The 24,677-nt window shown below is 37.0% G+C and overlaps 2 protein-coding genes across 9 annotated transcripts in view; one reads left to right on the forward strand and one right to left on the reverse strand.

The window, feature by feature from the left end:
* The window catches only part of herc3 (HECT and RLD domain containing E3 ubiquitin protein ligase 3), a 62,131-nt gene extending 60,348 nt beyond the window's left edge, over positions 1-1,783 (forward strand). For both annotated transcript variants that reach the window (XM_041259681.1, XM_041259689.1), the window contains one exon: positions 639-1,783. In XM_041259681.1, coding sequence (XP_041115615.1) covers positions 639-847 — 209 coding nt within the window. In that variant the 3' untranslated portion in view covers positions 848-1,783. The remainder of the gene's footprint in view (positions 1-638) is intronic.
* Positions 1,784-5,121: 3,338 nt separating this feature from the next.
* The window catches only part of LOC121320935 (protein FAM13A-like), an 80,130-nt gene continuing 60,574 nt past the window's right edge, over positions 5,122-24,677 (reverse strand). For 3 of the 7 annotated variants that reach the window (XM_041259796.1, XM_041259778.1, XM_041259741.1), the window contains 13 exons: positions 23,458-23,500; positions 19,423-19,573; positions 16,656-16,721; positions 15,049-15,265; positions 14,388-14,529; positions 14,047-14,128; positions 13,242-13,447; positions 12,738-12,821; positions 12,021-12,116; positions 10,827-10,910; positions 7,217-7,416; positions 6,833-6,934; positions 5,122-6,273 (listed from right to left, as the gene is read on the reverse strand). In XM_041259796.1, coding sequence (XP_041115730.1) covers positions 6,150-6,273; positions 6,833-6,934; positions 7,217-7,416; positions 10,827-10,910; positions 12,021-12,116; positions 12,738-12,821; positions 13,242-13,447; positions 14,047-14,128; positions 14,388-14,529; positions 15,049-15,265; positions 16,656-16,721; positions 19,423-19,573; positions 23,458-23,500 — 1,597 coding nt within the window. In that variant the 3' untranslated portion in view covers positions 5,122-6,149. The remainder of the gene's footprint in view (positions 6,274-6,832; positions 6,935-7,216; positions 7,417-10,826; positions 10,911-12,020; positions 12,117-12,737; positions 12,822-13,241; positions 13,448-14,046; positions 14,129-14,387; positions 14,530-15,048; positions 15,266-16,655; positions 16,722-19,422; positions 19,574-23,457; positions 23,501-24,677) is intronic. The other 4 variants (XM_041259751.1, XM_041259768.1, XM_041259761.1 and 1 more) reach the window with 4 other exon arrangements.

The following is a 24,677-nucleotide window of genomic DNA, read 5'->3' on the forward strand; positions in this document are numbered from 1 at the left end:
TATGTCACAAATTAATTCTTGGATGTATTTGTTTAGCTAAGACCTACGTGTGTCATGTATCTTTGTATGCTGGTCCCTGTTGAGACTCTGTGTTTGGTGAACCACTGGATAATTCCAGAGCACTTTGCTCTGACCTATAGTTGGTTTGTGATTTCAAACAAAAAAATCTTCAGCCTCATTTGTTTATTCGAATAGGACAACATCAAAATATAAAATGTACTCAAGTGATAATAATTTGAATAGTTGATACTGTTTATTAGTCTAACTGTAATATACAAAAATAGCTTTAAGAACCTCAGCTCTTCAGGTGTAAGTGGACATTTAAGAGAACATGTTTAAAATCACTTTCTTTAAATTTCCACTGAAGAGACTTTTGAGTTCTTTCTTGAAAGCTAGTTTTTGCACAACACTGTAAATAAAATAAACAGTTCAACTTTTAAAAAATGCTTAAGTTAACATTGTTATTATTTCCATTGCTCTCTTTATTTTGTGTTCATTAATTAAAAACCAATACAATATATATTATTCCTTCCAGGAAAAGACTTTTATAAAAACATAATAAATGTTTTAAAGTCTGTTGATAACAGCCAACATACTGGATAAGCCCAGCCAAAATGAAGTTTTTCTATTGTTCTCAGTGTTCTTGACAGGCAGTGACCGCATCCCCATATATGGCATGGAGAGCCTGCGGATAGTCATTCAGTCCACATCAGCAGGAGAGCAGTACCTGCCTGTGGCTCACACCTGCTACAACCTATTAGATCTGCCTAAATACCAGACCAAAGAGATTCTCAGGAGGAGACTTACCCAGGCCATTGAACAGTATGAAGGATTCAGTCTGGTGTAAAAACACATTTAAAAAATTGGTTCCAGTTTTTGACATCTGGACCAGCAATGCACTTTATTAGGTATGTAAAGAAACTTTTGGAAATTAACAGAAAAAAAAATGTGCACTATGTATTGTGGGGAAGTGGTAAAGGTTTATGTAATACAAAACAACAGAAAACTTTGAAAATCATTCCCAAAAATACATTATAGTTGTGTGCATTGGACCAACCATTATATACCCCTGTATGTATTTTGAATTTGAGCTTTTTTCATTATCACAAGGAATGATGGATAGTAACCCCTCACTGGAGATTCCAGCTAGCTATTTTTTTCTTATTTTTAAGTTTAGTTTTTTGTTTTTTCCTGCTTTTATTCAGTGTTGTTTTGCTGCTGTACTATTTTTTTGTTTCCCAGAAAATACATTGTGATCTCTATGTATACCAAATGGCAGATCCTTCAGCAAGTTACCAGTTATCAATAATTACGTTTATTGTTAAGAGCAAGTTTCAGTTTCATCTCTCGTAAATCATGCGATATAAATAGATACTCTGCTCGGACGGCAGAACAAGTGGTTTACGAGAATGCACTGTGTGATCTGCTGGTCCAACATCACTTTGATTAATTCTTAACGCTAACACACTCTGTCATGTATCAGCTCTCTAGATTAGGAATGGGAATCATTGATTCAAATTATTATTGTCTAAGCCCAATATAGACATCACCATTTCCCATTTGAAACAATTTGCTTAGCTGTTTTATTATGTAACGGTAGTGTCTTCTGTGAGGGATTAAATAAAGTGACACAAGTACTTACTGTACCACTCATGGACTCATGACTTCTATTTGTTAACATTTACTGCAGCTACAGCGTGGTGTCAGATTTCACTTTTTTTTTTTTTTTTTTTTTAAGGCGGTACTCTGATTACACTATGTAACACAATTTTTGTTCCTGGGTAGTAAGTGTTATTTCCTAATTGCTTATGCCTCAAAAGTATAGAAAATGGCTATTATTCCCCACAAACTTTGCTTTTGTGACCAGGACAAATGTAAATACAGTATAATTGTAAATCTCGAAAAACTACTCACTTCTAAATCTTTTGTAGTCATCTTTGTATTACTTTAGTATAAATACATGTTAATTTGGATTCATATGTTGTTTTTTTCTGACTTTATTTGAACGAAAAGACACACATTTGCCCATTTTCCCATTGGAAATAGTGATATTGTGAAATATCACTGTCCTGGTCACAAAAGCAAAGTTTGGGGGGAATAATAGCCATTTTCTATACTTTTGAGGAATAAGCAATTAGGAAATAACACTTACTACCCAGGAACAAAAAAAAAAAAAAAAGTTTTTGTTACACAGTGTTATGTTTAAGGTTGTATTGCTTGTTTGTGCTTTTACATTCCTTTTGTGTTCACGTTGTACAGTTGTTGAATAAACTGTCAAAACTTGTATCTCGCATAAATATTGCCTTTATGTAGTCAGGCACAATTCAATTCAGGAACATTTAATTTAGCAGCTGTTTCTGAATTACGTATGGAATGTCCCTGAATGTGATTTAGTGGTCTTGCAGAATGTTCCAGTTATATTTTCTCCTCGATGGAGTTGTCCTGTGTATCATTGTGAATGCATCTCAAATAGTTTTTTTTTTTTTTTTTTTTTTTTTTTGCTGTGTCCATTTTGTTTAGCTCATTTTACTTTATTCTAATTTCAGTTCTGCATTTTCAACTATGTGTTTGGGCAATAGTCAGAGCAAGAAATACCTGTGTTTTTTTTTTTCAGATACATCTGGATTAGCTGGAAAACTAGACTTGAGCAATAAAACCAGGATATGTTAAACAAATACCCGCTTAGGGTCAGATCAATTTAAAACCTTCACACTTAATTCATTTGCATTTTGTCTATACATCTTTGCCTCTAGTTTCAAGTTGTTCCATGTTTTCAGACGGTGTATTGAAAGTCCTGGTATTTTATGACAGCATTTTGTCTTTTTTATTGATTACAGCTTTATTGTTTATGGGGAATAATAGTTTTAAAATGTTTTGGTAAATACCAAGCCAGTTGTATTCACTGTATTATTTTAGGATTAAAATGTGAACATTTAATATAGAATTCCAATCTTGCTTTGTAAGTGTACACTGCACTGTAATAAAAAGGCTTTTTTTAATGTGTTCATCAGATACTGTATGTTAATATATCGATCTATTTGATTTTATACTTTAAAAAAAAACTTATTTTCATTATCAATCTTTTTTTTTCAGAAATAAAACTATACAAAATCATTTGAGTTGTCTGTCATCTGTTTAAAACAACATTTGGGCGTACAATAATTCAGGTTATTCTTAGATGGTTGGGTGTATTATTATGCTGCATAATTCCATCAAGATTAAAAAACAACTGTGTCATCGGAAACCATAATAAATTAAATTTCCGCATTTTTATACATTTTTATACATCAATATTACATCACTGTATAAACTTTATAGATGTATTCTTGCAATATATTTCATTTTCTAGTATAGTAAGTACATGAGCTGTTGTCACCATTCATGAACAACATATGTGAGTTATCTTCTAAACAAAATTGCTGAAGACTGGGAAATGATTGTCACTATTTAACAGACCTAAATTCGTGCATGGTGTTGGGATCATGGACTTTTATCTTCCTCTGTCCCTGTGCCAATTTAAAATTTGCTGTTCACATTTTTATTTATGTATCATACATGCGCATTCACTAGTTTATTGTTCTGGTTTATCATACTTTTTTTTTATATTTTTAAAAGTTATATACCGTATATTGGGTAACAGTGAATTTCCACACCAATGTGTCTGGTTTGCTAGTTTCGTGCAACCAGGCAACATATTTACTTGACACAAATTTAGTCAAGGTATTAGTTTTTATTTATATATATATATATATATATATATAAATACAAATACAATTATGTACTAAAATGTACACACCCATATTTTCCATTTAGTGTTTACATTCAGAAATGAAGCATCATACACTGTAATAATTCTGTTCAATAAATCGACTTGCTTACTTTGTAATGTAAACATAGATCTGGGTCCATAGTCACAGAAGAACAAATTTCACTTTTCAGACCACTCACCAAGGAAAAAAAAAAAAAAACGCAGTGTACCTAGTTAATGCTTATTATAGGCCTTGAATGGCATTAAGAGAAGGATTTATCCAGTTATTAAATTGGCTTTTAGGATTTCAGTTCTAAATGTAGGATTTTTGACGTACAGAAAAAAGATGGTTTCACAACAGCATGCAAATATTATATATATATATATATATATATATATATATTATATATATATATATATGTACTGACAAACAGGCACAAGGAATAACAACATTATTGATCATTGTCTTTGTAGTCATACATGACACATGTTAGATGTTCTGAAGCAACTGAGAACTGTCTACATCACAGGTTTCTACTGACCACTAATTAGCTCTTGTGGGGCTGGTGTTTCAAATCAAGGCACTCAAAGCAGCATTTGAAAAACTCAGTAACAAACAATAGAAATTAATCTTATTTGAACATGTGCTATCTCTAAATGCAATCAACAAAACAGTGATCATTAACTCAATCACTATCTCTTTGGATCATTTAAATACATATATTGAACAATGATAAAACATGTAGACTATATATATTATAGTAATAAAATAATATAATAAAAATTTAATTTAAACATACTCATAACCTCACTTTTTCTTATTAAACCAATATTTGTTGTGTTTTTTTGTTTTTTTTAAGACTTTTTGTTGATTACATGCTTCTTAAAATTTGGTTTTGATTAAATAATTTGGTTTCCCTCCCTTTAATATTTTTTCTCCCTCCTCTACTCCTAACGTCAAAGTATAAAGTTGGTATTAAGATTCATCAATAGAGATGTGTATTAAAATATGTCAATCCTTGAATAAATGTAGTCTATTATTCCCCCCTCTCTGTTTTGGGGAAACAAAACTAGTTCTTCTCAAACACAAATTACTCAAAAAATTTCTAAAGTAGCTGGTGACACAACTTAGTACTGCATTAGTTACTAGTTAAAACACATTTCAAATGTTATGGCACCATTCACACATTAATAATAATGTGAATTTATGAACCATAATCATGCATGTGAACTTTACAAACATATTGGGTTTTAAAAAATAATATGCTGAATTTCATAACTACCAAAATTGTTACTTAAAGTAAAAATTGGCTGAAACGGAGCAGCTCCAGACTGCCCCATTAGAAGAGATGCAGGTGGTGGAGTTTTTTTGCTTCTGCAGGACAAAAAGCACAAATTCATGCTGCCAGGGTTTACGTACATTATAAGACTCCTCAAAGCTAATTACAACATTTGGAGTTCCCTTTAAGGTAACATTGTTTTTGTATTTTGAACACAACCACATGACAACAACAAAGATAGAACTAATGACCCACATTAAACTGATAGTAAACGGCGATTAGGAACACAGTGCTACAATGCCTCTTGTAAGCAGTATCTTGGCTAGCACGTGTAGTATGACATAAGAGATGAAAATTTATTTACCCGCATTTCATTTGATAGCACTCCCATCACATTACATTGTGTATATCTTTTTACATGAATAGAAAGTAGTTTGATCACCCCTCATCTGCTTTAATCACAAAAGCAGAATTAAAACTGATACAGCTTCAATTTTGCAATCGCTTTAAAAATAATTTTGAAACATCACTCCTTTTTAAACTAGGCCTCTCAAACTATACAACTTATTTTTTCTCTTTAGCTTTTATAAGGCTTACACACCCAGATAGTGTTATTTACTTAAATAACTATGAGAAATTATTTTTGGGTCATGTATGATTCTGAGTTATTGTTCTGTTGCTACATCCTTTAGAGTCGTAGCTTATCATTGGAAATGGGCCAGAATCTCAGGAATTCTCACCAACCAGCTTTTTTTGCAGCTTAACAGTAAAAGCTTTAAATGTTGTAGCTGCTGGAAACCAGTATGAATGGGTCTACCCTGGAATCAACTATCCATGTGTGTGTTTGTGTGTGTGTGTGTGTTTCAGTGTGGTGTCCGTGCCTCTGACGATAGAGGTTAATAAAACGAATCATCCTAGAAAAGTCATTCAGAAGTTGCTGGTGAGTCTTTGTATGGCACTTTAAAAACAAGAAACACTGCTGAGTTCATTAGGGAAAACCATATTGAGTTAATGATGCAAAGTTTCAGTATTTGTGTTACTGTTATTCTTTGTTTTTGTTATCATCCTCTTGTTATTTTATTAAATAATGGAATTCCACAGAACACAGTCCTTCCAATAATTTACAAGGTCTTTGAAGAATCCATCTTGCTGATGAGAACTTCCAGAAGCCTTAACTTGGCTTTAACGTGCTTGTATTCACTGTACTCGTCAGCCATGGGGGTGCGTTCTTCTTTCTGCACATTTCTGCAGGAGAACAAAAATAAGAATTATTGTCCAAAGCATATTTGTGTGTCTGTGTTATATTACTTATTTACTTAAAGTATCATCATAACATTATTTTATTATCTACTGGGAAGTATTAAATGCGTAGAATGTGGGCATGATCTTTTGATATGCGTTTTCATCATGATTCAATTATTTATCATGCCTATTCAATCATTAACATTATTTTGTTTCAAAGTTAACTGCAGTAAATGACCAGTAAAGTGGCAACATCATCTTATGATTTGCCAGGTTCAATATAGCTAAAGAAAAAAAAAGTACAATAATAATTAAGCAATAAATACACGCAGAAACTACTGCTTTACAGAACGAAAAAAAAACTCAAAAGGTTTAAACCTAAAAAAAACCAAGGGAGAGAATTATTCCCCAAATCTTGCATTTCTACCACCATGGCTTGTGCTACTGCTAAACTTGAATATGGACAGTTGTAACTATGGCAACACCTGCAGTGTTTTCAGACTTCCCTTGCTCTTCTTCATTAGTTCATTTGGTTTAATATTTACAATTAAAACAAACACACCTTCCATTTTGCCTGAAAAACGCATCTTCAAATTCTCTCAGTTTCTTGCGGATTCTTTTTTTGTCTTCCCTTGCATCGTGAAGCTGCTCAACAAGTTCAGGCCTAAAACATAATGGATTCCTTAGTCTAGAATTTGCATTAAAAGGTAATTATTTTCAATTCTTGTTGATAACGAAGTTGGAGTTGGAGATTTGAATGTGTTCCAAAATATGCCAGCATTTACTCTAGGGACTTGACATTCATAGTTCTGGAATCATTCATTGAATACAAGAATCCCTCCGTCAATGGAATTCACAACTACACTTCTGCACATCTTGGTTTCAAGAAGTAGTATTCCTGTTTCCCCTGGTGAAATAAACAGCACGCAAACATTCTCTGACTTACATGGTGGCAGAGTGTAGATTGGACAGCCTCATGTCAATAGTGTTCTTGGAAGGTGTTTTATCATCCACTGGTGAAATAAAGCCGTCCCCCTCCTCGTCCAGCTGGTCCAGGAAGTTGCGCACGCTGAAACCCGGCTTCATGGTGACAGTGAAGTCTGTCTTTGCATTGTTTTCATCTTCTGAGCCGTCTTCCTCCTCCTCCTGCAAAGAAAGAGAATGAGGGTTTCATTAAAATGATGAGCTCTCCGAGAGCGGCTGGAGCCAAAGGCGCAGAGTGAAGTGGAACGCGGTTTGGGAACATATTAGTATGAACTCCACTGAAACTTGTTAGACTTTACAGCACACACCAAACAACTCCATAAAGGAAGGCTGCTAGCATATGCAAGATAATTCCCGGATTAATAACACTATGTAACACAATTTTTGTTCCTGGGTAGTAAGTGTTATTTCCTAATTGCTTATGCCTCAAAAGTATAGAAAATTATTCCCCACAAACTTTGCTTTTGTGACCAGGACAGTGATATTTTGAAATTTACCTATTTCCAATGAGAGAACGGTCTTTTCGTTCACATAAAGTCAGAAAAAAACAACATATGAATCCAAATTAACATGTATTTATACTAAAGTAATACAAAAATGACTACAAAAGATTTAGAAGTGAGTAGTTTTTCTGGATTTACGATTATACTGTAAATCACTTTCATGAATCAGCCCCCAAATGTAGTCTCCAATCATGTTCTCGTTATACTGTCCTTGGTAGCGGCATTCAAAGTCCAGTATATCCTGGTGGAAGCGCTCGCCTTGCTCCTCCGAGTACGCTCCCATGTTCTCCTTGAATTTATCAAGATGAGCATCAAGGATATGGACTCTGAGGGACATCCTACAGCCCATTGTGCCGTAGTTCTTCACCAGAGTCTCAACCAGCTCCACATAGTTTTCGGCCTTGTGATTGCCCAGGAAGCCCCGAACCACTGCGACAAAGCTGTTCCAAGCCACTTTCTCCTTACTAGTGAGCTTCTTGGGGAATTCATTGCACTACAGGATCTTCTTTATCTGTGGTCCGACGAAGACACAGGCTTTGACCTTTTCCTCAGACAGCTTAGGGAAGAAGTCTTGAAGGTACTTGAAAGCTGCCGACTCCTTATCTAGAGCCCTGACAAATTGTTTCATAAGGCCCAATTTGATGTGCAGTGGTGGCATCAGCACCTTCCGGGGGTCCACCAGTGGCTCCCACTTGACGTTGTTCCTCCCCACAGAGAACTCGGTCCGCTGTGGCCAGTCCCGTCTGTGGTAATGCGCCTTGGTGTCCCTGCTGTCCCAAGAAACTTGGTAAAACCGCCTTGGAGACCCATCAGGAATAACACCATTGCAGCCTCTTGATGCCATCTCAGAAAAATGCAGATATGTATCCACTTAGGCAGCTGGAACTAAACTGAACTGGTGGGCTTAAGGCCCCTGTATTTATACTACTATTTATATTACTGGAAAGTTCTAGAAGTTACTCCAAGTTTACTCAGCATAGAATCTATCTGGAATGTTCTGGAAAATAGGTACATTTAAAAATATCATTGTCTTGTCACAAGAGAAATGTTTGTGGGGAATAATAGCCATTTTCTATACTTTTGAGGCATAAGCAATTAGGAAATAACACTTACTACCCAGGAACCAAAAAAAAAAAAAAATGTTACACAGTGTAATTTGAGTATGTATAGCATGCCAATTATCTGAATTTCCTCAGTCTCAGTGCAGGGTTAGACGGAGGCTGTACATACTGCAAGGATGTCATTTCCAAAAGCTGCATATATGCAATTCTCCATTGTTATAATACTTTCTATCTTTACTATTTGCTTTTTTTTGGGGGGGAAGATGCTGAAATGATCAGCCTTTTTTTTATTCTGAGAGTTGGAGAGTGGGTGTAGCTTTTAGCATGACAAACAGGACTGTGCCCAGGTAATAAATCAAACTCTGTGCATTCTCACACACACACACACACACACACACACACACACATACATATAAATATATACACTGAGTGTACAAAACATGAGGAACACCTTCCTAATATTGAGTTGCACCCCCTTTTGCCCTCCTAACAGCCTCGATTCATCGGGGCATGGACTCTACAAGGTGTCGAAAGAGATCTGGCGACTGGGCCATCCACTGCAGTAAGCTGAATTCACTGTCATGCTCGTGGCATGGGGCATTATCCTGCTGAAAAAATCCATTCTGAAAACACACCCCACACCATCACACCACCACCACCAGCCTGCAATGTTGACACGTGGCATGATGGATGCATGTACTCGTGGTTTTCTCCATACCCTAGTCCTCCCATCAGCGTGAAACATCAGGAACCGGGATTCATCCAACCAGGCAATGTTTTTCCAATCCTCCAGTGACCAGTGTTTTCATTCTTTAGCCCACTGCAACCTCAGTTTCTTGTGTTTTGTTGAAAGAAGTGGAACTATATTAGGTCGTCGGCTGCCATACCCCATTCGTGTCAAGGTACGAGGAGTTGTGCATTCTTTTATGGGTCTTTCGGCACCAATGCTGTACTGGACTGTCAGATGACTAACTGTAACCCGCCTGTTGCTCTGCAGAATTCGTGTCAGCCTCCTTTGGCCTCTTTCATCAATGAGCTGTTTTCGACCACTGGCCTGCCATTGGCTGGATGTCCTTTGGGTGGTGGACATACACAATCCATGTCTCAATTGTGTCAAGTCTTAAATCCTTCTATAACCTGTATCCCCTTCATCTACACTGACTGAAGTGGATTTAACACGTTACATCAATAAGGGATCATAGCTTTCACCCGGATTCACCCCGTCAGTCTATTTCATGGAAAGAGCAGGTGTTCCTAATGTTTTGTAGACTCAGTGTGTGTATATAGAGTACTGTGCAAAAGTTTTAGGCGGGTGTGAAAAAATGCTGTAAAGTAAGAATGCTTTCAAAAATAGACATATTAATAGTTTATATTTATCAATTAACAAAATGCAAAGTGAGTGAACAGAAGAAAAATCTACATTAAATCAATATTTGGTGTGACCAATTTCCTTTTAGTTTTTATTATTTATTGTCCAAGCTGATTAGTAATTTGTTTAATACTGCCAAAACAGCACATGTATATCCCCCCCTCCCCCTTTTGGCTTGTTTAATTAGTTCATACAGTAAATGTTTTTTGTTGTACTTCACCGCCATAAAAACATCTCGTATGACATGCTTTTATTAGAAGAAGTGGTAGTGGAAAAAAAATACTACTTTGGAATGCATTGTAGAGGTTTTTTTGTTTTTTTTCTAACATTCACAATCATAATGGGCTGTTATAGTGTTCTGGCATGTTGTACAATACATCTTCAACCAGAATGAAAATTAATTTCAGAGTGCTTCTTTTTTAATTTGAAATTGCAAGCTCATATAAAGAAAAATAAGGGAACAGCACAAGGGACTCACAGTACATTGTGTCTTTTTGGTAGGCAGTCCAGACATATTACAAGACGTACACTAAACAGCTACTGATTTGAGTGGTAGACGCTATATGAAAGTGAACAGATCATGAGGGAAATCAGCAAGAGCTGCTAAATTCACTGATTAGTTTAGCAGCAGGTCTTCACCTTTATGTCCTCGAAGAACGATGCTGTTACACCTTCAATAACTGGCCACAGCAAAGGGTTTCGACGCCTGCTTGAGGGGGAACCCTGTGACAGGTATTAACAAGTAGGTTATGATACTGCACTCTTCGGGATCCCAGTACTGTGCTTAACTCTTCCTCCACACCACCTCCACATCCAACAGGCTGCAGGTCAGAGGCTCAACTGCTTCTACAGACAAGCGCTCCAGTAGCAGGCCAATATTTTCTACTCTGAAGTGCATAGCCACCTGGCGTAGAAAGGAGTCCTTGGAAACTGAAAGCTGCTTGTCAATACCTCCTTTCATTTTGAAATAGGGAGACCAGGTTGCTGAAATAATCTAGAAAGCTGTTCATACATATGAACACACAATGACATAACGGGGTGTGTCAGGATGCTGGCACAATTAACCAGGGCGACCAGCACAACTATATATAAATAATTTGCATGTAAGGCCTCCCCTGGAATCCAGGTCAACACAGCTGAGATTTAGTAGCAAATTAGTTTTGAATCAATATTTTTCTTAACATTTCTTCACAGTACTCATGAGCTCCCTTAAAGCAACTTGAGTTCCGCCCACCCGTAAAAGATTAAGCTGTGACAGCACAGTAGAACATCAGCATGACCCAGGTCACACTGACGAATATCAAGCTGACCGGAAAGGATTAGGAGTTAGCAGGACATGAGCTTCCTTCATCTACATGGCAATTAACATTCAGAAATCCTGTGCTGCTGGCAAGGAAAATGTATTTGTATGGTATACTATTTACAATAATACATGAACACTGTTACACTAATCCTTGATTTAGAATTTAAAACTACACGCTTTACTTACACTAGCTTTATCCCAAACAATCTGGGACTTTTGATTTTATATGGAGGGGCATTAAGGTTGAGCTACTTGTAAACAAGTGACAACCGATAATAAAATCTTATGTTTATCATAGCACTGTGCTGGTAAAAGACACACTGTCATATTTTAAAGCACTATACATTACTAAGTAGGTTTTCTCAGTACCTGATGATTTATCGAGCACAGAAAGCTGTGCTTGCATACTGAGAGAAAGTTACAAGCTGTGGATATCACCCTACCCCACTGAAACTGTGCCCAGAACTTTACGATGGGCTTTCCAAGAAATGGGAACCACAAACTACAAAAAGTCCAAAACAGATACTTACAATCACAGGAATGGTGGATGCCCTGCAAAGGATCTGCTTGACAAGACGATATCTATCATACAGAGGCTTCATGAGCTCTCTCTCTCTTTTTGTAACCTTAAATACAAAAAAAAAAACCAATAGCTCCTGTTAGTGTGCAACTTGTGCCTGTTTGTCTGTAATATTCATGGAGCGACCCAGATCTGAAAGATTTAGTGCTACTACTGTCAGTCTCTTTTGAAAGGCATTGCTCTCCAATTTGATTACAGACCAGGGACACTAGACTGAACTTTTTCGGTTTCGTTTAATTGAAATGTTGCGGTTTGTTTCTGGCAGGTTTCCACTTATTCAATTTAATAAGCAAGTAAAGGCTATGTTTCTCACTTGGTAGTCAATACATCAAATCAGTACAGTTACATTTAAAATTGGTGTCAAGCCTCGGTCTGGATGTTTACACACATAAAACGCGAAGATTTACTGCCCAGTTTAGTGCTGAAATGTTTTGAGCAACAAAGCACCCCCACCCCCTTCCTCATCTTAGAGTTTATGTTGCTTTACAGTGGCTTACAGGTTTTATGTTTGTGTGTGTGTAAAAGAGCCACATTTCAAACATATTTTTAGCTTGCTGTTTTTGAGAAAGGCACAAAAAGATCAATTACAACAACAACATTTAATGTTTCCTTCCCTGCAGGGCAATGAATATGTCACAAGAAATAACAAAGCAGTGGCTGTACTTACTGGCCTCCCGTGTACGCTCTCATAGTACAGCAGCGCTTTCTGCAGAGCAAACTTCTCTGCTGAGATCTGCTCCCGGGTCATGTCCTGTGAATGAGAACAGATTGTGGATTGTCAAACAACCTAAAATGACAAACAACATCGTTATCATCACTGTTTCAGTTAACTAATCTCTCTCGAACTCCTCCGGCTGTATTAATAGAATTCTGAACTGCCAAGAACTTTAGATGTTTGTGTTTAGTATGCACCTAATTAAAAGCTCAGAACAGAACACATAATTCATACAATCAAAACAATAAAAGGTCCTAAATAAATTCTGGAATGCACTGAAACAAAAATTACATCAACACAAACATAAAATGATATAGTCAAGGAACATTTTAAAATCAGACGCCTCCCCTCCCAAAACAAATGGTACAAATTAATTCAGCTATTTTCATGTTCACTATCATGGAAGATGATGCTGATCCTAGAAACCTAAATCTAATCTTCTGATAGTCTTGGTACCTTGATATCCTCGGGGCGGTTGACCTCGGCTCGCTTCTCTTGCAGCTTCTTCTGGACAGCCTCCAGTGTGTCCTCCAAAGTGGGTTTTGGTGCTTTCTCAGCAGCTTCCTGCTTCTCTAGCTGGGAGCCAAAGCTCTTTGGGAGGGTGTAGCTGCGCTGGCGAGTCTGAGGAGGCAGGCCTTCTTCAGAGATCTTTACCTTCATCTCTATACAGGGTCAAAACAGACCAACACATTTTAGGGTTAATAGAACCAAGTATTCAGGACAATAGCTGAATTATCTTTAATCCAATTTATATGCTTTAAATTGGTCCAAAATGATGCATCGAATATCAAACTTTAAAACTCCCATCAGAACACCGTTTAAAAAAACATTTTTTAAATTTGTATAAATTAAAGCTTTTCAGGCATCTCCACTCAAATAAAATACTTGTTACCTTGGATCATAAATAAAAGACAATTGGCAAGTCCCATACTTTTTGAAGATCAAATTTTGGTGTATTAGGATAGACCAATCTCCGTAAAAACCTTTGGGTGCCATTAGTCTGATAGCAATTTGACAGAATGGCCAGTTTATTTTTCCTAAGAATCGTTAAACCAGATTATTTTTCTCATTAACAAAAACAAACTTTTTCTTAAAATGAATGTTCTCTCAATCCTTCAAATTCATTTGTTAAATGGAAAATATTTAACTTTAAATATGCATATAAATAGCCAGTAAGGGCAAAAAGAATGATTTGATAACCATTTACAACAACACACTTAAACCGAATCTCTCTGCAAAAATCCTTAATTTTGAGAGTTACCTTTCAGCTGTTTTCGGAACTTGGCAAGTTCATTCATCCACTTTAACAGCTCAGGGTTAGCTGCCTTGTCGCTGTAAGAAGGCTAACGGGAACAAAATGCGACAATTCACATTTCACTCACAGACGAATGAACAACAAAGACAAAACTCTGTTAACTACTGCTGAGCCAATTAAAAGGAGTCTGACTGTACTTATTTTAAATGCTAGCAAAAGCCAGCAGTTTGTAAAGGTTCAGCCTGCTGCAGATTATGAGAACTGAATTTGCTTGAGGATCAAAAAAGCCCCCCCCGCCCCACTGTCACTCCATTATGCCATAGACTCTCTCTTATGCTCATACTCACCCTGTATTTCCTCCCCTCTTCAAACTTTTCTTCAAATTTCCTGATCTTCTTCTTTAAGCTCTGGATCTTCTTGGAGAGTTGGGCACCTGTGAGCTCTTCTGTGTCATCTTCACATGAGCCCAGCGAAGCGCTACGCCGCCTGCTGAGATTAAACACGCTGTCAACTAGGCAGGGTGTTACTGCACCTTTAATCATGCCATAGCAAGAGCGCAAAATAATAAACCTTGGAGCTGCACTGATAATGCAAACTTATCAAGTTAGTGCCTTTTGTAAACTGGGTCCTCTGCTCCATACTTTTCTCCAAGGCACTCCTTGCTTTTTAAAAATATGAACAAATGTTTATCAATCCAGCAATAATATTCTGTATCCATTCCAAATATCTTCTATTTGCAATGGCAGTAACCAAATCCATGCATGGCTTTTCCCTCAAATGAACAACTGTAAACGATTAGATGACAGAAGCACACTTTCTCTGTAGAGTAAAGCTGCAATTAAGGAAGACGAGAAGTAGCTGGAAATTCCCCAAAACAAGGAAATGAGGATTACAATGGCAGGACTGCTTCAGTTCAACAGCAAAGTAAGGATTACGTGATTTGAATATTTAAATTGCTGAAAGAAGAAAGCAGAGATGCATTCAATTGTGCTAGTTGCTGTTCCTCACCTCATGAAGGAGTGTGCGTTGGGGGGAGAGGGGGGCACTTCGGGGTCATCCAGGTATTGCTGGCTCTGCCCGAAGGTGTAAAAGCGTGGTGAGAGCATGGGGTCGCTGTCCTCGTCCACGAGCTGGCGGATCAGTCGCCGCCCAGCTTGCGGGGAGAGGCGGGCTTCCTCCATGTGCATATGTGCCCTCTGCCATGATGGGCAGGCTGGCACTGGGTCTGTGAATCAATAGAAAGAACACAATATTAAAGGCTGTTACATTGCCCATTCTGGCCTGAAATGAGGTTGACTGATGTAACAAACCTATCACCATTGCATTTCACAATCAAAAATCAGTCTGAGTTAATCTTTGGAGTAATGATTTGTGCTTTCTGTTGGATATTTCTGGAACAGCCTAATTTTATTTTTCTATAAGACTTTTGTTTATGATACTAGTATAAATATGCCCAGATGTACTAGAGCTAATAGGCAATTTGTTTAAATTATATAGTAGGAAATATATCAACTAAGTGACTAATGTTTTTCTTTGCTTGTTGATACCTAGCTGCTCTGCACATCAGGCCAATGGCAAAAACCTTAGCCTCAGCTCTGAGGTGCCAGACAGATGGCTAATTGATACATGCTCACAAAACTGAAACTTGGTTCAATAGCTGCACCCTTGCTTAATTAGAAATCTCATACTCAAAAAGAACCTCAAAAAAAGATCAGAACAATGAAAATGCTAATTCAGTCACTTAAATGGTAAAATAAGCCTCAAATCATGGCATGTGTATTATATATTCACAACATTTATGAGTGTGGAAGGTGTAACAGCCAGGAGTAAGTATATATGTACAGATATATGCTGGCAGGGAGCATTATGAGCATTTAAAATAAATATCCAACAGTTAAACTGCCTCTTCAAGAATGTGGCTGCAAATAGCAGGCAGAAGTTAAGGTGACTTTGGAACCAGCTGGGTTCTACTAGTAGAATGCCTACCAAAGAAAGAAGGTGAGCAAAAATACAATAACAGCAGAACAGAATGCAGAGATGAATGTGAGAGGGATAAATATGAATATTTCCACCAATACCTGACTTGACACTTGCAACCTCACCATGTAAGATTTTGAAGGATGTAAAGCTTCCTATACTTAAGTTGCCCATTTGAGATGAGTCATTAGTAACTGGCCAAACTTGATACTAGTGACCATAGCAAGAATGCTATTTTGTCACCAAAAAAAAAAAAAAAAAATGAAAACCCAAGTTGGAAGTTACACAGGAAGGAGAGATTTACAAGTTGCTCGGGTGGGTTGGGAGCTAGTTTTATAGATTTGATTGGTGCATTGATCATACACAGTTTCTTACAGCCATACTACACAGGATAGATACAACAGTAATTTGTTGCAGTTTCTTCTTTTTATTTATTTAAAACAATTCCAAATGTTTTGTTCAACCTTCAATGTGTCTCTCTAAATGTTAACCCTGAGCAAAATATATAACTAAACTAAAGTAAATAGTATGTAAGATTATGTATGTGTCTATGACATTTTACGTGTGTGTGGCTTCAATCAATTCTCAATGTCTGACATTTCCTTTGCAATGCTGCAGCTCTGGCAGTTTGAACTTACCCTCATAATAACTCTGCTGCCCAATACATTTGAAATCAATGAAGGAGACAGTGAAAAAAGATGAATCTAACAAAACAGAAATTAAAGAAAATGGAGGAATGAGACAGCTGAAAGACAGACAGCAGAAATAACACAAGTCTATATGTATTGATTTTGTAACCTTTAATGGTGAAGTTCAGGAAAGATTATGAAAAGAGGCCACAGCATATCAGCGAAAAATACTCAAGCAAGCAAAACTAAACCGGCACAAACACAAGTGTTTTCTTTTTTTCATCTAGACTGGGTAAGGTTTCCTGATGTAGGCCATCACCCCTGAGGATTTCACATGTACAGTATACGTGTTAAGCCAATCAGGACTGGGGAAAGCTCAAACCTGTGGAGATGCATGAAATTTGATCAGTCAGCCCTGAACGCCTCCATACGGCTCTATAAGGTTGTTGACAGTCAAAAGACTGAAATCTTTCACTGACCAGTTCTGTTTTTCTTTAACTGGTTGACAAACGTTTAATACAAACTAGACGTTGATTTTCAGCATGAAACATTAGACCTGTCTATGAAAGTGGGTATTTAACTAATATTTTTGTAAAACTATCATCAAAAGCAATCTGCAAAAGGTTTATTTTAACGCAATTGTTCAACACAAATCAACTTTACTCCAACGCCCCCTCTTTCTTTCTCCAAATAGGAGATTACTGCCAATTTCCTCATATCATATTCCTGCTGGGAAGAGAGAGGCTGGAAAACACCTGTTGGGTGGATCTACAATGACTGTTGGGATAGCAGCTGGATGCAGTAGGTACAGTGTAAAAATATGTTGCTGATTCATGTTTTTGTTTTGACATAGTTACAAGTTACAATAGTTACAATAGTTGACAAACAGTCACACTTGTTGATGCAAGTTTAAGAAAATGTGATTATCTGCCAAAAGAAACAATGACATTACTTAGTTTGCATGCTGTCAGCACAAGGTGGAACTAAGTCAGGGTTCTCCCCAGGCCTTTTCAGCCAGGCGGGTCACCTAAGTGGCTGTTGCTGCCCAGCTCAAAAACCAGGAGCCGCCAGTCTTGCAGATGCTGCTGTGCCTTTAACGATAAGGATTGATTGCCCTGCTAGCAGCCTAGATCACTTGTGCACGCTGGGTTAAAAAATAATCTTGAAACCACATGACAGCTGTGTTGCTGTGTTACATCTTTTGATACTACATTTAACCAATCTAAGAGTCGAAGGGGTGGGTTTTCCGTTTTAAGCACTTTGAGGGGCTTAAACATTAAAATGACTGCTAAAAAAATAACAGATTGTTTTCGAAGCAAAAATAGTTACAATGAATGTGTATATTTAAAAAAACAAAATGGGTGGTGAAAAAGAACAACCCGATATAGTCAGCGATGAGCAACTTGTAGAAAGTGAATTGGAAGAACAGCAAGAGGAGCCAGTGTGTAAAAAAAGAAACGTGATAGTGAGTATGATATTATGTGGGGGAAAAAAATGGAAATGGCTTTATTACAGCAAGGAATTGGGTGGTATGATGTGCAAGCTCTGCCAAAAACACAAAAAAAAAAAATATCGCAAAGGATCAGGGTAAATGGAGCAGTGCAGCCTGTGTACGAATTACGATGGAGTATTATTCATTATTCAATTTCTTACATTATTCAAATTCTTTGTCGTATTATATATTTAAGGTAAGGCAATTTTTCTGTTAAAAGTGCTCCCGGCTATAATGCTCTGCCACCCAGTGATACAGAATTCATGGGGAGAATCCTGTAAATGTATTCAGCCTTTATAAGATGCGTATTGCAAACAAAACACTAATCACTCTCCACTTGGCACTCAAAGGAGATCTAAAGGAACCGACAAAAACAAAACAGTCACAAGCTCTTCACTGCCCCTTTCCTTTCAAATCTACAACTATACACAAACACATAGTTCTCATAGGAATTTACAATTATATTCAAGTGTTAAATGCATTTTAATGCAGCATTTATAGTTCAAAATGCATCTTTACTGCTGCTTCAGTAGTTACCTTACAGTAAACATTTCATATTTCACAGTCAACAAATCTTAGATTATTGTATAAATTAACTTGATTTTGGATTTAAATGAATAAAAACCTCAATAAAATTCAGTAAAAATGCAGGTGAAAATATCAGAATCACTACATTCAAAGGGACAGTGAAATGCCTAAACACAGGTAAGAGTTTTTGCTTTTTATGTAGTACGGTTCCCATTTACCAGCAAAATAAAAATAAATATGTTAAGAATAAGAATGTGGTGTTACTAATGTAAATAAAAGCACACATGGATAATAAGCAATTAAGTTATATTAATTATGTTATATTTCTAACACTATATAATATATGTTTATATATATTAAAATAGTATGATCTGCTCAAAATACAAACATCTAATTTCATTTTGCATATTTTAGTCCTAATGGTTTCTCAACACATCAGAAGAGATCAAATATTGTTTTTGGCTTTCTCCCTGTCTAATCCCATTTATAAAATTATTAATTACTACTAAGCAGTAACAGTGCAAGATGTACTGTCTCTTAAAAATAAACATGATCACATCCGGTACCAATTCAAAAAGACATGAAGCAATATGTAAAAGACATAAAAAGAAATCTCCCTTTGTAATACAGTTACATTATTAACAGCCCTTTTGCTAAAATAAAACAACAAAACTAACTGAAACAAATAAAATAAAAAATATGTTATATGTTAACTAATCATGTGGCTGAAAAAGCAAGGCAGAATCATAACAATACCTCCCAAGCTGTTGTCCTCCGTCAAGGCTGACAAATCCAGTCTAGGAACCTCAGACACAGAGCTTTCTTCACAAACATCTGCTTCTTGATTTCTTTGCATTTTAGCTGTCTCAAAGCCACTCTGCACCTCCTGAATCTTCATAGCTGAGTTCTGCAATGATCAACAATAGCTGCAGTACTCTCCTTAACTTCAGCAATAAAGCTTTACTGTGTGTCCCTGCCTTCCAGATCCAATGCACAGTGACCTTTGAATGCAAATTGGTCACTCCCAGTGGCTAAAATATCCACCCATCTGCCTTCTTCACTGTTTTACTGCCCTGCATATGTTAGCAGCCATGACCAGTTCCTTGGGGTTGTTTACTTCAGTAGCCAGTGAAGTAAAGTGAACACGATTATTGATCAGACCCTGTGAGGGCTGTGACTGTGTTGCAAAAGGCAGCCAGAGGTTTTCAGCAGCACTCTTTATTAATGTAAAACCAGATGCTGCTTCAAGCTTCTGCTCAGTCTCTCCTATGAACATGTAAGTTAAAGCTAGACATTGTCAGAGTACGTGAACCCTTTCACGCAGGCGGAGCAGGCTTAGTGCAATTAGTGCCAGCTAAGCTGGTCAAACACTGTGATTTCCTGTACTTGTTATGTAGCTGGGTGTGGGACTTGGCTATTTATAACGCAGCACTGGGTAATGCAGAAGGAGCCTGCAAATGTAACACGCATTGGGTTTTGCATTTTCAGATGGATCTGGGAGTACATTTTTTTTGGAAGGCTGCCACATGCACTGAGGCATAATATTACTACTTTTAACTGAAAACAGATTTATTTATCTTTTGAAATGGGGTGGACTAGTAACTTGTTTCAGTTCTCACAATTTGGCAATTTTTTGTTTTGCTTTGTTAGTACCATAAGAAAACAAAAACCATGCCAGAAATCAAAAGCACTCTAATTAGCCTTAAACGCTATTGAATTACTGCAATTAGTTTGATTAGATTACATTTAATGAGAAAAAAGGTCTCATTATTAGTATTTGTTTATGTTTATTTTGACCAGTACTCATATATATATATATATATATATATATTTTGACTCTCATGAGGACCGAACAAGGTCAGGCAGGCCAAGGGTGACCTCAGAATCAGAGAACAGGTTCATCTGAGTCACAAGTCTGCGAAACCAGTGATTAACTGCCCCTGAAATACAAGCTCAGCTAAATGCTACTAGAAGTACAGATGTTTCAACATCAACTGTTCAGAGGAGATTGCGTGAAGCTGGCCTAACTGGAAGAACTGCCACAAAGAAACCATTTTTAAGAGTGCAGATTAAGAGGAAGAGACTTGCCTGGGCCAAAACACACAGAAACTGGACGTTTGAGAAGTGAAAGTCGGTCTTATGGACCGATGAGTCAAAATTTGAAATATCTGGGTCCAACCGCCGAGTATTTGTAAGACACAGAGAGGGTGAGCGCATGAGTTCTGCATGTGTGGTTCCCGCTGTCAAGCATGGAGGAGGTAGTGTCATAGTCTGGGGCTGCTTTGCTGGTGACAGAGTTGGTGATCTTTACCAAGTCCATGGCAAGCTCAACCAGCATGGCTATCATAGCATGCTTCAGAGGCAAGCCATTCCATCAGGATTACGGCTAGTTGGGCAGTCCTTCATTCTTCAGCAAGATAATGACCCCAAACACACCTCAAAGTTGTGCAAGAAGTATCTAGCGAAGAAGGAAAGTGATGGACAACTCAATCTAATGACCTGGCCTACCCAGTCTCCAGACCTCAATCCCATAGAACTTGTATGGGACGAACTGGACAGAAGAGTCAAAGCAAAGCTACCCACAAGTGCCCTACATCTCTGGGAATTGCTGCAGAAGAGCTGGGAAGACATGTCGGGTGATTTCCTGCTGAAACTTGTTAACCGAATGAATCGTGTTTGTGAGGCTGTTATTAAGGCAAAGGGTGGCTATTTTGAGGAATCTAAGATTTAGAGACAATTTTCAATTTTCTTGAACATTGCTTTGATACTCCTTATGTTTTGTTTTGTATATTGTAACATGTGTTTTCAAAAAACCTAGTTTCCAGCAAGTGTGCTCAAACTTTTGACTGTTACTGTGTATGTATGTGTGTATATATATATATATATATATATATATATATATATATATATATATATATATATATATATATATATATATATGCACACTAATCAATACTTGAATAGTTTTGTCTTCGTTTCTTTGAACTGCAATTTCAAAAAGTTGGGATTGAACCACTCACAACCCCCCCCCTTAATTAGGGTTTGGATTTTTCTAAATAAAAAATAAGAAAAACAGATAAGACTCAAACCCCACCATTTATTCTATTTATTCTAAGCATGAGTAGTACTTTTAGCAATAGTACGTTTTTCAACAACTATGGAGTGTGAAACTCTATGAATGCGTTTTGTATGGGTGTGTTACTTTTTTTCAGTTGAAGATTACATTTTTGCATATAAACAGTTTGTCAAGGCCTAATTTCAAGTTTAATTAGGGCTTAATTTTGGTTACCCAATCCATAAATAAATACCCAAGTACATTAAAACACATTACCATCTATCTGTCAGATTATAGCTGGTAACATACTGTACTAGTAAAATATTTCCAAGGCAAAATATTTAATATCTACTGGAAAAGATTAACATTTCATAAACAGACTGCTTCAACTTTAGCTACTAGTTTAAATGTAAACACATTTCTTTACTGTTTTGGGAGCAGTGTGTCCACTAGAATTTGCATTTTATTTGTCCTAATGTAGCACTTTGCAGCAACCCCTACCAGCAGCTTTCAACTCCAAACAATCATGGCTCTATAAACAAGGCTGCAGAGAGGACGCCTAAAGTGTCCTGCTTGTTATGCTACCGTAAACAGCCGACACATTGTTGCTTGCCCTTGAATTGTTGTTAATGAACCTGATTCAGGTAGTCTCAGGCCCCTTTTCCACCAACACATCCAAGCCATCACAGCCCCAGGTCCTGGCAGTATGTGCGGGTTTTCACTGGCTATTTGTCGAGCAGAGCGAGAACAAAACTGTGAAACTGGCCTCATATCACATCTGAATATGGCTCGGAGCTGAGCAGGAAGACTTACAACATGGTGTGCAGCGAATCTCAGGAGAGCAATATATACTGCAGTTGTATTTCACAATAAATAAAGAACAAAGAAAAACAGAGCCATGGCCTCTGGTTCGCCCTTCTCAACTCAAATACAGCCTCTTAATACCGCATCACATAGGCGCCAACTCCGTGGGCTCTGCAGGGCTCAAGCACCGATGAGGAAAAATAAACGGGAGCCCAGCACCCACACCATGACAATTTTAGTTTTATGCAATAAAAGTGATTAACGTCATGTCGAAATTAAACTTTCAAAAATGGCTCAGTCCATATGGGTACTGTTCTGCCAAACTGCAATGTGGCTGCTTCACAATCAGAACTATGGTAGCTGTTAAAAAGTAAAATTGAAGAGTGGTGGTGGCAGTGTTAGTTTAGATGGCGGCAGTCTCAAACGGTATGGGGGGATAAGATCAGTAGGCTGCTATTCCGGGTGAGGCATTTGTGTGTTCATGATGTCATCGCATTTCTAAAAACTGAAGAAAATGGATACGGAATGTGCTACCTGAGTACTGCAAATTTGTAAGAATTTGTAATTTATAATTTTTCTGTCTGACTGCACCCGTTTTATCCAGTGTTGCAGAATGCTCATTCTCCTCCCTCAAAACACTTAAGAACTATCTTCAATCACACAGGCGGCAACTTTTGTTTCTACCAGTTGGTGCCGCTGCCCCCTGGGGGGGGGGGGGGGGGGGGGGTTGTTCAGGGAGCTGGTGGTTACAGCCTCTGATTAAATAACTCACAGTCTTCACTAATGTCCCAATTTAAAGACATTACATTTCACTGTAGCACTCTGGACAAGACTGTCAGGAGCATTTTTTACATCTAGATCTCTGGTAAGGTCTTGATGAACATTAAGGACAGCAACAAAAAAAAAAAAAAAAAAAAAAAAAACACTCTCACCAGTGGTAGCAGTACAGAGTCATCATCAGTTTGGTTTTCCTTTCTGAAAAACGTAAATCAAGGAGGATTTTCAATTTTCCATCCATGCTTTCTTCAACACTAAAATTCAATTACTTCTTTCAGGCATTAATTTTTTAATAACAGTTTTCTCACAAAATGTTTTAAAAAAAAAAAAAAAAAAAAAAAAGATGACAGTTATGGTAAGAGTGATTGTCGTGTTTGAGAATGAGTGTGCTGTGCTTAGTCACATTATCTTTCATTTTCTGCAGCATGTTTGCTTTTGTTTAATCTGATCAGACAGACCAAATAAATGTTTCCAGAAGCAGCAGCAGTATGACAATGTTACTTTATTTCAGAGAGATTGAAATCTTTAGTTATCAAAACATTTCTTTGCACCACGTACTTTTCCTTTCTTACACAACCTTGAATCTAACTAACAGATCAAACTTAAAAACATTAACAGCTTTTCAGATTTAACCCCTAAACCAGGGATACAATGTCCAAACCTTGTGGGGCCACAGGGCGCTCATGATGTGTATACTGGTGGGGGTTGTTTAAATGGTCATGAAAAGTTGACTATCGAAATATTCCTTACATAAAACAGAATTTTGCAACACGACACTTGCACCAATCAACTAACATCTCAGAAATAACTACTTACAATGATACCATGTCTGACCGCCATTTAATAATAAAAATAGAAAGCAAATATGCTTTCCTGATATTTTTCTGCCAATATTCAAATGACATCTTGCAAACAAATAATTACACAAATCCCTTAACGCTATTAAAAAGAGCATGTTATTCATTTTAATTTTATTAAAACTAGAAAATGTTCTGAAAACGACTGCACAGCAAGCATTCAAGTTAAAAGCACGTCAATTTGTGAATGCTTTATTTATGTTGTATAAGCATTTACTAAGTGCTTTTACTTGCATGGTCCAATCACACACTGCACAATTCCCAGATAAATCTAGCAAAATTAAAGCGATTTCCACTACTATGTATCCTAAAACTATATGTAAAACTGTAATATTCCAGAATAGGTTATGAAGGCTTTATTTTACTCCACTGAATTAACTATAAAAGCAGAGGATGTCAAAACTTAATTTTACACTTTTCATGTGTGCATTTCAGGCAGAAACAGTATAAAAGCAGACCACTTTTTTTTTTTTTATCCCTGCCATTGTAGTTTCTTCACAATAAACAAAGTGGCAAAT

This window comes from Polyodon spathula, chromosome 1 (assembly GCF_017654505.1).
Source record: "Polyodon spathula isolate WHYD16114869_AA chromosome 1, ASM1765450v1, whole genome shotgun sequence".
In the NCBI taxonomy this organism is placed as follows: Eukaryota; Metazoa; Chordata; class Actinopteri; order Acipenseriformes; family Polyodontidae; genus Polyodon; species Polyodon spathula.